The sequence below is a fragment of the Andrographis paniculata genome, unplaced genomic scaffold (assembly GCF_009805555.1).
Source record: "Andrographis paniculata isolate CXL003 unplaced genomic scaffold, ASM980555v1 Contig74END, whole genome shotgun sequence".
In the NCBI taxonomy this organism is placed as follows: Eukaryota; Viridiplantae; Streptophyta; class Magnoliopsida; order Lamiales; family Acanthaceae; genus Andrographis; species Andrographis paniculata.
In genome coordinates, this window is record NW_026137611.1 from 1,947,584 (window position 1) to 1,960,538 (window position 12,955).

Here is a 12,955-nt window from a genome sequence, read left to right on the forward strand (position 1 = left end):
GTTCTTGATGAAGCTTGGTCCAGAATATGAGTCTGTGTGTGCTTCCTTGCTTCATCGTCATCTCTTGCCTTCATTGGAGACAGTGATGAAGGAGATTTTGTTTGAGGACAACCGTCTCAAGATGCTCAAGGCTCCTACTTTTGATTCGGCCTTAGCAGTTTCCTCTTCTACTCCTCATTGCAGAGATAATCGCAAGGATGCCCGACCACCGCAGTCTGATAAATGTCGCAGTTGCACGAATGTTGATCATCTTAATATCTATTGTCCTAAGGTTGGGTGTCACCACTGTCATCAGAAATGCCACATCCGTCCGCATTGTCCCCAGAATCCCAAGGCTGGTCAGTCATCTTCCGGCTCTTCCTTTGCCATTGTTGCTGCCACTAGCGTATCACAGCTGCCTCAACCGTCTCCTACTCTTGAGGATCTACGTCACATGCTCACTCAAATTTTATCAAATCATCCTTCATTAGTCTCGACATCAGGTAACAACACATGGTATATTGATTCTGCTTGTTGTAACCACACGACACTTGACCCTCGTCTTTTACATTTCTCCTAACCCGTCACCTCATCCCTTCCTATACTTACCGCTGATGACACCTCCATGCGCATTACCCATATTGGCCATATATCGTCCCCCCACCTCGATGATATTTATGTCATTCTCAAATCAGCCCTAAACCTTGCGTCTGTCGGTCAGTTGGTTGAGTAGGATTTTACTGTAATTTTTTCTTCTTCTGGTGTGTAAGTTCAGGACACACAGATGGGTCAAATACTTGGGACGGGTCGCAAGACAGACCGCCTATTTGAGCTTGACCACCTTTGCCCTCATCAGACACCATCTCTTTCCGCTGCAGTCTATTCTTCCTCTTCCTATTACTGGCACCTCAGACTTGGTCATGTCTCCCTATCTAAACTCAAGTCTCTTGTAAATACATGTGTTTTAGGCACAACTCGTTTGAGTCTTTTGATTGCTTGCATAGTAAACTTGGAAAACAACCAGCTTTACCTTTTTTGAATAACTTGTCTATTGCTGATAAACCTTTTTCGTTAGTACATTCTAACATTTGGGGGCCCTATCATGTTGCTACTCTTATTGGGTTTCTTTACTTTTTACTTTTTATTGATGATTACTCTCGCTTTACTTGGATTTAATTTATGCGTAAGCGGTCTGAACTTGCTTCCATTTACTCTGCATTCGCTAAAATGGTGCAAACTCAATTCTCATGTCCTATTAAGACTCTTCGCACTGACAATGCTCCCGAATATAATGATTCTGCCTTTCTTAGTTTTCTGTCCACCCAAGGTACTCTTGTCCAACGTTCTTATCCCTACACATCTCAACAAAAATGGTAGAGCATAGCGTAAGCATCGTCATATTTAGACACAGTTCGAGCCATGCTATTATCTGCTAGTTGTCCAGATCGGTTTTGGGGCGAGGCTACTCTTACTGTTGTTTATAATATTAATCGCTTACCCTCATCTGTCTTTCAGGATACCACGCCTTTTGAGAGCTCTTCTATTAGGTACCTGATTACTCTTATATTCATCCTTTTGGTTGTGTCAGCTTTGTTCCTCCTCATGAAGTAACAAATTAGAACCACGCACCCGTATGTGTTGTTGTTTTGGGTAAAGGATAGAACATAAAAGTTATCGATGTTGGGATTCTATGCCGAATCGTCTACGTATCTCTTCGGATATTACTTTTTGGGAGCATAAGTTCTTTTCCTCTGAGTCTAAATTTTTCATTCCCTTTGAGTAAGAATCCCCGTTCTTTTTTTTTTGGATTCCTCTTTTCCTCTTGCAGGTCCCGAAACCCCGTCCGTTCCTGTTCTGGATTCCTCTCATCCTCCTACAGGTCCCGAACCCCCGTCCGTTCCTGCTGGTCTGTCTGATGTTGATCCTTCCCCACTAGTTGACCCTCTTGCGCTTCCTGAGCTTGTGTCCGACCCTCCGGAAATTTCAGTTCCTGCCGTCACTGATCGGCGACCCACCCGTGTAAGTCGTCCTCTCTCTCATCTACTTGATTATCATTTTTTTCTGCCATTTTATCTTATCATGAACCCAGGATCTTTCGTGAGGCGAACTGTGATCCCTTGTGGCGCGACGCTATGTCTGAGGAATTGCAGGCTCTTGAGAAGACCGGCACGTGGGATATCGTCGATCTCTGTCCTGGCAAGAAACCTATTGGCTGCAAGAGGGTGTACAAAATCAAAACTCACTTCGATGGTTCTGTTGAAGGCTACTAGACTCGCCTTGTAGCCAGAGGTTTTTCACAGGAGTATGGTATTGATTATAAGGAGACATTTGCACTAGTTGCTCGTTTGACATCTGTCCGTTGTCTCCTTGTTGTTGCCGTTGTTCGACGTTGGAAATTATTACAATTGGATGTGAAGAATGTGTTTCTTCATGGAGATTTGTCTGAGGAAGTCTACATGACCCCTCCACTTGGCTCGGATTTTTCAGGGAAGGCATGTTAGCTGCGCTGTGTCTTTTATGGACTGAAGCAGACGCCCCGAGCTTGATTCGCCAAGTTTAGTGTTGCGCTCATTCAGTATGGCTTTTCTGCATCTCCCTATGACTCTGCTCTCTTTATTCGTCGTTCTCTTTCCGGGATCATTATTCTCTTGTTGTATGTGGATAATATGGTTATTACCAGCGATGATACTTATGGTACATCCGATCTACAGACCTACCTTCATAGACACTTTGACATGAAGAGTCTTAGTCAGCTCCGCTAATTTCTCGTATTTGAGATTTCTGACGCTTCAGATGGCATATATATATCTCAGGCGAAATATGCATCTGATCTCATATCTCGTTCAGGTCTGACTGATAGCCAAATTGCATCCACCCCTCTCGAGGGGAACTACCGACTTGCTCCTTTCGACGGCATTCCACTAGAGGATCCCTCCCGCTATCGGCAGTTAGTGGGATCCCTGATATGCTTGACGGTCACTCGCCCTGACATAGCTCATGCGGTTCATGTTGTTGCTCAGTTCATGACTAATCCTCTTACAATTCACTATGCTGTTATGTTGCGCATCATTCGTTATTTCAAAGGAACACTCCTACACGGTCTTCATTTTTCTGCTAACTCTCCATTGGTTCTTGCAAGTTTCTTTGATGCTGATTGGGCAGGTGATTCGACTGATCGTCGCTCTATCACAGGTTATTGTTTTTTTTCTTGGGAGTTCCCTTGTTTTTTGGCGCATCAAGAAACAAACTCTCGTTTCTCGCTCTAGTGCAGAGTTTGAGTATCGTGCTCTTGCGAATTCGACTTCAGAGCTCCTTTGGCTTCTTCGGCTTCTTTATGATCTCGGGGTTCCTCAGCCATTTTCCACTTTCCTCCATTGTGACAACACGAGCGCAATTCAGATCTCTCATAATGATGTATTTCACGAACGCACCAAGCATATTGAGATTGATTGTCACTTTGTTCGTCAGCATGTTCGTGCAGACACTGTTCATCTATCTTCTGTCACTTTCGAGGATCAGACTGCGGATATCTTTACCAAGTCTCTCTTCCCAGACCATTTCTCTACATTGTTGAGCAAACTCAAGTTGGTTTCTACTTTACCATCTTGAGTTTAGGGGGGTGTTAGCATATTTTTTATATATTGTTATTTGGGGTCCACATATATATGCCTATATATATGCATTCTCTTTTTAGATTAAAATATAATTTCTATTTTCCGCAAATATTCAAACATTGTTTATTTCAAATTTATTTTACACGATTTTTAATATATATTTTATCCTATCACAAAAATCAATATTTAATATAATTATTTTTTATATTACCGACGTAATTCTTTATACCTTATTTATATACAATCAATCAAATAACTAAACAAGCAAACCGTTATTGTCGTTATTTTTCGACTTCGTTCTTAATTTTACGGTCATAGACTCGTAGTTATCTTTCTTCTCATTTTATCACTTGGTGCTATCTTTTGTCACTTTTCAGTCATATTTTCTTGTATGTTGTCATGTTTCATTGTCCTTCGTTGTCTACTTCTGCTATCTTAAAATTCAATTAATCTATTTAATTTATTCTTCATGTCATTTGTTTTAATTGATTTTAATATATGATGTAAAAAAAGTGTAAATAGACAATTTTACTTTAAAGAGTATTTTGAATAATATTTGTTATGATTTCAAACTGAAATCAGCACTATTAATTTTGTATATTTTTAATAAAAGTATATTATTTTTTTTATATAAAATATTACGTCAAACTATTATTTTAATAAAAATAAAAATTTAAATTAATATTTAATTTTAAATCAATTTCAAACTATAACAAAAATATATACAAAGTATTAAATTAAAATTAAATGTGTGAAGAGAAAATTTTGGACTAAAATTAATATAGAGAATTATGTAGAATTTTTTTGGTAAAAAATATATATAAGAGAAAGATTCTCTTATTTTAACATTTTTTAAATATAAAATATTTTAATAAAAAATATGGCTTAGTGGAGAAAAAATATTTCAATATATGATAGATAGTGTATAAAAAATGTAACAACATGCCAAGGCAAATGACTATATAATGAAAAAATAAAATAAAATAAAAAAGCACACAAAAGAATGGTATGGATTCGATGTTGTCACTCATAAATTGCATTACCACCATGATCATTCAATAACAAATATTCAATTGTACAAGAACAAATCTAATAATAATAATAATAATAATAATAATAGTAATAAAGTTGTTAGATACTCTTTGAATAATTTTAAATCTTTTTTATTATATCATATTTTTATTTTTAATAATTTTTTAATACTCCCTCCGTCCCACATGCCATGTCCGTTTTTTTCCCACATTCCATGTCACTTTCATTTTTTTAAAAATGATTATACACTTTAATCTCATTTTAATTTTTTAAATTTATTTTTTTATTAATTTTAATTAAACTAATTAGTTATCTTAATCTTAATTTATAATTATTTATATTATAAGATAATTATTTTCACTAATATATATTCTTAATTATCTACTAATTATACTCCTCCTAAAATACCGTGTCTACGGTATAGCAGACACGGTATACGGGACGGAGGGAGTATAACTTTACTTTTAATGACAATTTTACTTGAAAAAAACCCCGTTGTTCACAGTGTGTTTTAGATAATTGATTTTTTTTTTTTTTTTTTTTTTGTGGTAGGGATAATTGTATCAAAAATATAAAATTTATTATTTTAAGTTGAATATTTTGATTTTTTGTAACAATTATTTGAAATTTTCTTTTCTTTTTTTATTTTTATAAAAATATACTCCCTCCGACCCTTAACAATCTATCAATTTTTCATTTTTGTCCGTCTCATAACAAAGTATCAATTTTTTTTTTAGTAATTGTATTATTTACATAATAGTACAAATATCCTTCAAATTTACAATATATTATACAAATGTCTTTACCTTTATATCATATAATACTGATAAGGTTACTTTAGGATATGTTTCTTTTGCTTGAGTTTGGGAAAATTTTGTTTGAGTTTGATATTAAAATAATATTTGATAGGATGTTTTGTGAGAGGAAAAAATGTATTTTTTTTTTGGAAACGCAAAATCTAAATAGTAAAATTTGAGAAAATTTGTCAAAAGAAACATATTAAGCTTTATTTCTACTACATCTCAATATAATACTAATATTTTTAAAATTCCGTATAAAAAAATAGATATATAGATATGAGACGGATGAAATGTTTTGTATTAATATTATTTTTGGAGAATCGCAAATGAAAATTAGTGTTTGGTGAACAAAGCATTTGAAATTAATTTTGAAATAGTTGTATATAAATGGTTTTTGAAATAATACTCCCTCCCCTTGTTTCAGCTAATTTGTCTCTCTTAGCTCAGGCACAGAGTTTTAAATATTGTGTATGAATTTTAAAGTATGATTAAAGTGTATAATTATATTTTCAAAAAAAAGATAAATTATTTATAATGGACGAAAATAAAAATAATGGACAAATTAAATGAGAGGAGTATTATTTACTCCAAATACACTGATTTTTTTCTTATTCTCTTCATTTAAAAAAAAAAAGAAAAAAAGAAATTCACTCCCCACACATAAAATTACTAATACCCTTACTAATTTTTCCTTCTTTTCTAAAAAAAAATATATTCTTTTATTTATAGTACATTTTACATGATTATATGTCACCCCGATCCGCAAGCTACGCAAAGTCGAGCGTGTCGGGATTGTAGACTGGTCGCACAGGTCAACACGAGTCTTTCATGTGCGCTTTTGTCGTCACTCATGCGTACCTAAGAGACTTCCCGAGTCATTCATCCTTAAATTACTTTAGAACAAACACGTTTAACTCTAGAATTTTTTCAGTAGGACTCCCGAAAAGAAATGTGCACATTGTTAACATTAGTAATCTATTCAATCCATTAATTTAACCTATATTCAACCTCGGATGGTATGACACCGACTCATCCATACACGAAAATTGGTGAAGCAACATCTCCAACTCTGGGGATATTACACTACATCATAGTACTATAAAACAAACAATTTAGTTTGAGTTGTTTGCTAAGTTAAATGGAAAACACAAACATATAACTTTAGGTCATTATATTCATGAACAAGTTTAAATTTGTTAATACATTAAAATTAAGTTAATAGGTTTACATTTAATAAATATATATTTTTGATATTATAATTAATTCAATTTTCCATGTACTATTAATAGAATATATAATAATTATTGAGGAAAAATACAAATTTTGTGAGACATATTATCATTTTAAATTTTTCTTTTTAATTTCACAATTTAGGATAATATCTCAATGGTAGATCTTAATTTTGTTTTCCAATGTCGGAAAATTGATGGGCAGATAATGTGTTCTTATGCCCATTGCAAGCCCTGAAGTGAACGCTAAATGGTATCGTCGAAAAAATGCCACTTAGCGTCCATTTCAACTCTAACATGTCCAACTTGGTGCCGACACTGTCATATAAAATTACGTGATTTGTACGTGATTTTTCCTAATATTGAAGGACAAAATTAAAGTCTACTGTTAAGATATTGTCTTAAAATACAAAATAAAAAATATCTAAAACTAATCATTTATTTCACATCTAAGGCAAAATTTATAAGTTTTTCTAATTATTATTATTTGAATTTAATTTTAAATAAAAAAAAAAAACATTTTACTAGTCAAGCTAATAAAATAATTCAACTCGTATATATTAATTGAACAAATATGAATCGAATTCAAACATTCAATATTTAATGAGCCGAGCCCAAATCTATAAAATTCAATTCAATTAGACTAGTCAGCAACTTAATTGTCAAATCCTTGTACATCAAGCAGTAAGACATCCCTCGTTTGAAGATTAGACAAAAATTCAGAAGAACAAACAAAAAAAAATTATTGATGAATAGTAAAGATAAATTTAAAAAGAGTCTAAAATTACTCTTTCTATCTAGAATTCATCCATCTATTTTGATTTTTTTTTTTAATAATTGTGATCCCTACAAATATTTAAACAAAAAAGAAAATTATTATCCCATTATACAATAATTCATCAATATAATTTAATTACGGTTACAAAATATTCCTAGAGATAAAATTATATTATATACTATAATATTAATATTACAAAACTTAATTAGAAAAAAGTAAATTGATACTTTCATAGGAATTAGAATAATAATTTATAAAAGTTATCTCTATTTATCTATTTATATATATATATATATATATTTGTTTTTGGCACTATTAATAAATCATATTTTTAAAAAATTACATCAAATATATATATATATTCGTAAATTATTGTATTAAATATCTATTACTAGTTATTTTCTTGATTAAATTTTAATTGATATTTACATATTATCGAAACGTATGATGAATTATTATAAAAAGATTGATTGTCTATTTATTGAGGAGAGTAGCTCAAATTGTATTTTCATTGCAGCCACAACTTCATTTATTTATATTTCCCACAACTTTTTTATTTATTTATTTTTTTTATTTTTGTTTATTTATTTATTTTTCATAATTTTACGATAGTGTTAACGAAAATTAAAGAAGATAAAATGATATTAATTTAACTGTAGTGAACTCACAAGTAGATTTTTGTAATTTTCTTTTTTCTTTTTTACATACATAAACAAGTCAAATCATCGATTCAAATAAAATATCAATAAAAAATTTTTCAAAATATACTAAAATTGAAAGTCGAATAATAAAAAAAATAAATTTAACATATCAATTTTGCCCTCCTCCCCTTGAAGTTCGGAAGCTAATTCCATCAATAGGCTGATGCAACCGAATTGGGTATTAGCAGTTATCCAACAAGAAATTTTTTTGTGTTAATTTTCGAAATTTACTATTGCGGTGAGTTTATCGAAATTTGGAGCCAACAATATCTATATTTTTTTTTTTGGATTTTTTAAATTAAATTTCAAAATCATCTACGGAAACCTCGAGCTTTTGACCCAATAAAAATAGAAATCGCCAAATAAAATTCCATAGCCCAATCAATGAAGGCCCATGTCCATATTCACCAATTCTTCCTCTCCCAAGAGCAGTTGAGACTTAGCGATGAAGATTCCAGTTCCCGCCGGCGAAGAGGTCGCCCCCAAGCTCATACGCCTTCTCTTCTTCATCGGTCCTGCAGGTACATACTTGCTTGCTTTTTTTCTTTGCAATCTCTTTCAATTGATTCATTTTCATACTTTCTTTCTCTGCGTATCATTAAATTACAGACTTCGATTTTCGATGTTTTTGGTTGAAGTTGTGTGCACCGTTGCGATTAACAAGTGGAAAGGAATAGAGAAGGATAAATCGGTCCAGAATCAGGAGGAGCTTCGAGTAGAGAGAGCGTCTGTAGAGAATCCATCCAACGTGCAGAAGGCTGTTGAATAAGCGTAATTCCTACGAATGGATGTGGATTTGGATTTGGAAGAGCGATTGTTGATTGTTACGTAGTTTAGAACTCCGAAATAACTGATTCCTTGTTTAATTAGGATCTTATGATTGAAGAAGTTTGTTTGATTTTTTATGCTATCTGTTTTGGGATTGTTTGCTGATTTTGACCAATACATTCATACATATATATATATATATATATATAGTTTCTCTTTCATTGAATCCATCAGTTTATGATTTCTCGCCATTCTGCATATGTATTTTGGATAGAGATTCTTGGATAAATAGGTCTGTATTTTGGGATGTTTTTACTGAGGCATGTAATTTTGGATTTGATATTTTTGGGAGTGGTAATTAGCGGGTTGGATTTGATATTTTTCGATAACATTTAGGCACAGACAATGGTGTGTTTTTGGAATTTCTTGGTTACGGGGATAATCTTTCTTACCATGGAGTGTTTGTGCAAGAATGGTGGCTGCTATAATTTCTTTGTATCCAAAGATATGTTTGAGCAAATTTTAGTTCCGGGGGCGTTGCAAATTAAGTTTTCGGTATTTATTTTTTTGCTTTGCATTAGCATTGATTCAAGAACATGTGTGAAGTGTAGAAGAATCATTGCTCGGAAACCTATCTTTGTTGCATATCTACTTAACGATTGATGAGAACTGTTCATATTTGTTGGTCATGGGACTAAGGCCTTCGAAATTTCTGTTTGTATTATTGCCTGTAAGAAACTAACTGTAAGGTCTTTGTTCGACCTATTGCCATTTTGAGATCTTTCTTGTTATACATTTGAATTGAGGAATATCCATTTTCCGGGACATGCTTTGCGGGAATTTTGTTGCAGGAAGCTCTTTTGTGATTCTTAAATTGGCGCCTGCGAAAGTTGTGATCTTTATCTAGTCGAACCTTGTACAATAATTGCTCATCTAATCTATAACATTCTGTTGATGTTTTAACCTATGTTTGTTATTATTATTATTGTTGTTATTTTCGACATTGTCCACCGTATCTCTAATAAGCTCTACAACAGTGTTATAGTCGCATGGAACAGTTCTCGGGGGGCTCTCAAGCCGAACTCAGTTAACTGCACAGGATGGATTCAGGTATATCTTCTTAATGGTATTTGATTATGGTGCATTTCTTGTAGTCTGCCGCGATAATTTCCTGTTTCGAATTTACTTCATTTAAACCATGGCAGAACTCGAACTTTTGGCTGTTCTCTTATTATTTCTGCAACATCTGTATCGCAGTATGAACCTGAATCTGTTGTGTAGTTACATTGTGTGGGGTACATGATCTGCTCGGCTGACCGCGACAACTTCATGTGATCCTTGTGGGCTTGACCTGAGGTTTCAGGGGCTGATGCTGATCGATATGTCTGCAGGATTTTGTTGTGTATCGTTATCGTCGTTCTTGTCTTGGAAATATAAGGTGATCCTATTTTACTCTGAAGGCTCTGTCTCTCTCAATTACAGTTTAGATATGCATCTCTTCTACATAATGCCAAATGTTTCAGTCAGTTCAATGATTTTCTCTCATATTTTTGTCTGTTTTTCATTGTGTATTCCCAATGTTTTTGTATGTATGTTATGTGTAGTTAGGGACTGGTTAGTGCGTTGATTAGGGCTAATTAGCACCGATAGAAAATAGTAAGAGAACATATAGTCTAAATTGACACAATACATGTATGTAAGAACTTATTTTGTGGTGAATTTAATTGTATTATGTGCTGTGTTGATCTAAATTGTAATATGTGCTATATGGATTATTGAGAATATGATTATAGTATATAAGATTATTTTAAGAAATTATATAATTAATAGATTATTAATAGTATAATTTTTATTTTGTTTAATTAAATATATAAATTTGATATAATTTTTTAATATTTATTAAATATATTTAATTTTATTCTCAAAATTCTAAATTACTTTTTTGCAAATATATTATACTATTTTCTTTTTATCCCTTAATGAATGGTAATTTTGATATTTCTATTACATAGGATGAAATGATATTAGGGTATTTTATCAAATTTATAGTTATATCATACCCGGGTACATTAAAGTAAATATGAGATTAGACTGAATAAAATGATATTATCCATCATAATTTCATGCAATAGACACATAAAAGTAAAATATGAGATTAGACTGAATAAAATGATATTATCCATCATAATTTCATGCGATAGACGATATTGCATCATCTATGCACTATTAGCCGTTAGCATAGTCCTGAATAAATTTATTCAGTACTATATGGTTATGTCTATATGTAACACCCCGGCCCAGGCCCTTTGCCCTGAACCTGTAGACTCGTTCTACAAATCGACTAGAGCACCATTCATGATAAGTATGCTTAATTTTGAAATTCTTATTAATCTACTCTTGAGAATGTATACTTCATTGACACGAGGAATACAATGAGTCCATCATAAGTTGTATGAGCGGATATTGAAATAGTCGGGTAGGCTAATATCACGGTGCCCTCCGCATGTGCATTTTACATACAACTAGACGAGCCCGCCCATAAATGTATATTCTCCAATTCCCGACATTGATATTTTTTTGGCTGCTTATGTAGGAAAGCTTGAGCTCACATAAAATGGCACCACGGCGACAGATGGCCTACTATAAAACTCGGAAACCTCTCCGCCTGTCTCGACACCAAAAACCTACTAAAAAATGGCTGCGGGCTTCGTCTGGGGTCACTTCCAGTTGTCCTTCAAAAACTGGATCGCCCAACAGTACGAAGACCTTGATGAGCTCCTCAACGCCATCTCCCCTCCTTCCACCATAACTGATGAGAAGCTGAAGCTTCTTGGGGACAAGGCCATAAAACACTTTGAGGAATACTATGAGAACCGCGGAAGAATGTGCAAGCGCGACGCCTCGTCATTTCTGACGCCCTCGTGGTGCTCCTCGCTCGAGAATGCCTTCATGTGGATTGGAGGCTGCAGACCTTCCTTGTCCGTCAGGCTTGTTTACTCTGTCTGTGGCTCGGAGGTGGAGGATCAGCTCACCGGCGTCCTGTCCGGTGACCGGAAAAGCAATCTGGCGGAGATATCTTCGGAACAGCTGAATATGATCAATACTCTGCACTGCAAAACTGTTCTGGAGGTAGACGAGCTCTCTGGCCGCCTTGCGAGTTTACAGGTGCGCATCCTCGTCAGTTGTTCGATTCTGAATTAGATTATCAGATATCGATCATGAAATTGATGTTGGATTCGAATCATTTCTGAAGTAATTAACGAACGAAGATCTAATTGATTCGTATCAGTAGAGATTGAATGAACTGGACCTGGTGAGTGTTGATTTGTGCATATTGCAGGAGGACATAGCAGACGAGCCACTGGCGATAATGGCGAAGAGAGTGGGTGAAATTGGGGTGCCGAGTAAGGCGGTGGATCGCGCCATGGATAAGCTCTGTGCGTCGCTGGGTCGCCTGCTGGCCAACGCGGATCGGCTGCGGCTCCGGACGTTGAAGGACCTGATGGCGATTCTGACACCTGCGCAGGCGGTGGATCTTATCGTGGCCACGAAGAAGCTTAACCTCTCGATTCATGAATGGGGAAAGCGAAGAGATCAACTGCTGGCCGCACCTTCTTCTCCGTCATGAACGAACCCTAGTTTTATGTATGTATGTTGTATGCAAGTGGTCGGAGAAGACTGCTCTGGAAGTAGTAATAATAATAATAAAGTCCAGAGAAGTATCTCTGGCGTTGATGTTATGAAAGGATCTAAGGGTGTGTTTGTTTGTCTTCTAATGTATTTACTAAATGCTTGTTTATAAGCTATAAGTTTGGGAGATGCAGTTGGAAATTAGTTATGAGTACCATCCAATCCAGCCTTAAGCCGATCAAATTTGCCATACACCATTGCCTATCTACAACCAGTGAGAGAGAGCTTCCCAGACTAACTTAGAGAGAGAAATAGATTCTAAAGTAGTCACAAAATTGTACTCCGTCTAGCTAATTTATCTTCATTAATTTAGGCAGAGATTTAGCTATTGTATAGTTAGTAAGTAATTAACAAATGTATTAAT

At 34.2% G+C, this 12,955-nt stretch overlaps 1 protein-coding gene across 2 annotated transcripts; it reads left to right on the forward strand.

The window, feature by feature from the left end:
- The first annotated feature begins 8,511 nt into the window (after positions 1-8,511).
- On the forward strand, positions 8,512-12,710 carry LOC127266160 (protein DELAY OF GERMINATION 1-like). 2 transcript variants are annotated; one of them, XM_051296319.1, is made up of 5 exons: positions 8,512-8,654; positions 8,743-10,011; positions 10,159-10,339; positions 11,495-12,066; positions 12,242-12,710. In XM_051296319.1, the coding sequence occupies exons 4-5, from the start codon at positions 11,596-11,598 to the stop codon at positions 12,527-12,529; spliced, it is 759 nt and encodes a 252-aa protein (XP_051152276.1). In that variant the 5' UTR covers positions 8,512-8,654; positions 8,743-10,011; positions 10,159-10,339; positions 11,495-11,595; the 3' UTR covers positions 12,530-12,710. The 2 variants fall into 2 exon arrangements, with proteins under 2 accessions (XP_051152276.1, XP_051152275.1); XM_051296318.1 differs by having other exon boundaries at positions 8,772-10,011.
- Positions 12,711-12,955: the final 245 nt, after the last annotated feature.